The sequence below is a fragment of the Oryzias melastigma genome, linkage group LG24 (genome assembly GCF_002922805.2).
Source record: "Oryzias melastigma strain HK-1 linkage group LG24, ASM292280v2, whole genome shotgun sequence".
In the NCBI taxonomy this organism is placed as follows: Eukaryota; Metazoa; Chordata; class Actinopteri; order Beloniformes; family Adrianichthyidae; genus Oryzias; species Oryzias melastigma.
The window spans coordinates 14,739,898-14,743,178 of NC_050535.1; the positions used below are offsets into that span (position 1 = coordinate 14,739,898).

The 3,281-nt window shown below is 41.2% G+C and overlaps 1 protein-coding gene across 1 annotated transcript in view; it reads left to right on the forward strand.

Moving 5' to 3' along the window:
* The window catches only part of ddx1 (DEAD (Asp-Glu-Ala-Asp) box helicase 1), a gene marked incomplete in the record, with an annotated part of 9,220 nt that extends 8,089 nt beyond the window's left edge, over positions 1-1,131 (forward strand). The window contains 4 exon segments of the mRNA XM_024290807.2: positions 69-111; positions 189-284; positions 360-480; positions 555-1,131. Coding sequence (XP_024146575.1) covers positions 69-111; positions 189-284; positions 360-480; positions 555-685 — 391 coding nt within the window.
* Between the last annotated feature and the right edge of the window lie 2,150 nt (positions 1,132-3,281).

The window sequence follows — 3,281 nt, forward strand, 5'->3', positions numbered from 1 at the left end:
AAAAAAAAAAATCTGCTTTATCTTTGTTTTAAAGTCAAACTTTAACATGGAAATGTTTTCACGTTCAGAATGGGACTGGCCTTGTCTTTGGTTGCCATGGAAAAAGAAAAGGTAAAGAGCGCACACCAACAAATTCAATCTGTTATTGTTGTTTGTTTGTTTGTGAGAGCATCCTTCCACGTGTGCAGGTGTGGTACCACGTTTGCGCAAACCGAGGCAGAGGGTGCTACAACACCCGACTGAAGGAGGACGGAGGGTGCACCATCTGGTACAACGAAAAAGAGGTAAATAAAGATCACGGAATCTTTAAAAGATTTTCGGATTTCCTTAAAGATTCTTCCTCTTTCTGCTTCTCCCAGCTTCTTTCAGAAATCGAGGAGCATCTGAAGTGCACGATCACCCAGTGTGGGACGGACATAAAAGTACCAGTGGATGAGTTTGACGGCAAAGTGACCTACGGACAGCGCAAAGCTTTAGGGGGTACGCTGGACGCCACACGACTGCAGATTCACTGTTTTGCTTTGTTTTTAACAAACCCCATCAACCTTGTTCAGGTGGGAACTATAAGGGTCACGTGGACGCTCTGGCTCCGACGGTTCAGGAGTTGGCCAACCTTGAAAGAGAAGCTCAGACATCCTTCCTTCATCTTGGATACCTGCCAAACCAGCTTTTCAGAGCTTTCTAAAGGTACTTTAATGTGCAGGAAAGCATATCAAGAAAAGGAAATCTTTATAGTACAGATTCAAGTTTTTTTTTTCTTCTACCTCCTAACAATGTGCAGTTAAATCATAATGAAAAAGAAAAACTCCCACAGGAGATTTATAATTGGCATGAATATTACATTAAAAAGTGTCAAAATGTCAGCATGTTATAAGAAAGTTCTCCACAGTGAGTCTCCAGAGAGGACAGACTGCTGATTTTCTACATTTTAAGTTGCAAGGTTTACCATGAGGGCATGTTTATTTCATTATTTGCTGTTAAAAAAAAGGCAAGAGGACTTAGACTGAAGTGTAAAAATGAACACTATCCTGCTTTGTTGTACTCTGCTTGGTCATTTATTTTTGTTTGAATCGTTTATTTGAAGAGAAAATGCCCTTTTCCTCCTTAAAATAAAATGAAATAGTCGCATCAGTTCAGTTTTTTGTTGTTATTGTTTGGATTTCCTTGTTATTTGTTCATATTTGACTAATGCACTTATAATGAGGTGCTAAAATATGTTGAATTGTGATGAGGCCCGAAAATCACACTAAATCAAATAATAAACCGTTTTTACAATGAGAAAATCTACAAAAATAGCTTAATTTTATTTTTTATGAGATATAGATAGTATTAATTATGATACATTGGGTGCTTTTTGTAAGTTTTACCTCACAACATAAGCTAAAGAAGCCAAAATATTAACATGAATGTTCAGGAAAAAAGGTCTTATTTACCCACTGTCTCAAACTTGATACAAACGTTTTTAACACGGTGTAACTGTATTATAAATAAACAATAATCGATACATTTTGCATCATCTAATAAAGATTAACAATAGATGAGTTATTCTCACCATAAAGTTTTTAAAAAATGGCAAAACTTTTAAGCTTTTGAGATTTCATTGAAGCAGCCATTTTGAGCTCAGCAGGAAAAGCCCCTCTACAGCCTCTAGTGCAGGGGTCTCAAACTCGCGGCCCGCGGGCCATCTGCGGCCCCCGGGATGATAATTTGCGGCCCGAATCTCAATATGAAAGATTACTGTTAGTGCGGCCCGCAAGGCTGATATGAATGACAGTTGTTGTGTGCAGTGCTGAACGAACCAATCACAGAGAGGTATATGGCTCTGGAGGCGGGACATCAGCGGGCTGTCCAATTGCCTCGCTTACTCAGTCATTCCTCCAGTCAGCTGGGTAGAGGAGGAGCCATGAAGCACCGAACACGATTCGCGTGATAAATTTGCGTGCCCGCGCGGGGAATTTTCTGCTCGCGACTTGTCAAAAAATGTGTTTCTGTCGCCGCGCCGCGTGTAGGAGGAGCTACCAGGTCCGTCTGTGGATGTCTCTCTTAGAATGAATACACATTTGATGTCGAGGAATACGTTTTTTTGACGTGTGGACTGTTCTTATTAAATCAGAGCTCCACAAGCTCCGAGTCTCAAACCTGTACCCCGCCCCGCGCGGCGATCCGCTGCTCCCGCCTGTCCAACATGTGATCCTGAGCTTGGCTCGCGCCTGCGTGCGCGCGTCTGTGAATCTCAAGGTTCACACACCGGCTGTGTCGGCGCGTTTTCCTGTCCATGTAACCGTGAGTAGAAGTCCGATATTCTGCTACGCGCGTTTGAATAGAACCCCCGCGGAAAGAACTGTCCCCATTGACTTCAATGTTATTTTAAATTTGAACAAGTTAAAAAAATTCAAAAACTATAAAAAAAATTGCAGAATTGTTTAAAGACAGCAGAAAAGTCCACAAACAGCAAAACAAGTACATGTTTGAATTTTCAAAATAGCATAAATATGCAGAAGTTACAACTGCACAAAGTTTGGAGTTGCTGCAGAGCCTTCACAATGCATTCCAATAGCAAAAGTTGCAGCAATTTTGCTAAATGCTGAAAAACAAAAAGTTGCAGAAGAGATTTCAGAAGAGAGCAATAATGTCCTCAATAAGCTGAACATTTTGATACTTGAATGACAAAAATCAGATAAAGTATGCAGAAGTTACAGGCGGACAAAAAACGTACGGCATACTGCATTCAAACTAATTAGCCAGAACAGCTAGCATGTAGCTGAAATATTAGCTAAACTCCAAAAAAGCCTAGAAGAAACAGAGAAAAAGGTAAATGAGCCAAATCAACTGTTAACCCTTCCGCTCTCTTTGGGGTCCAGATGCCTCCAACCACATATTGATTTGTGATTTCTTCCATGACAAAGGTGGACAGGATTTTATGTCTGTCATGGACATTAGTGAAACTCAAAAATCAAAGATAAAAAAAAGTTCAGCGCACTGTCTTGGGGGGTCCAGATGACCCCACTTTTAATGTAAACAAACTAAGGAGAGCGGAAGGGTTAAAATGTCTAATTTAGCCAAAACAGTTAGCATAAGGCTAACATATTCACTAAACTCCAAATTAGCCTAAAAAACTGGGAAAAAAAGCCCAATGCATGGGTGATGGACAGTCCTCATCCTCTTTTTCTTCAAAGGGAGGTGTGTCAGCAGCAATGAGGAAATCTCGAGGTCCTTGGGGAGGGTCCCGCCCACCAGGTCGTCAGGTCCAGAGCGGGGTTCCGGCTACGTCAATCCGGACA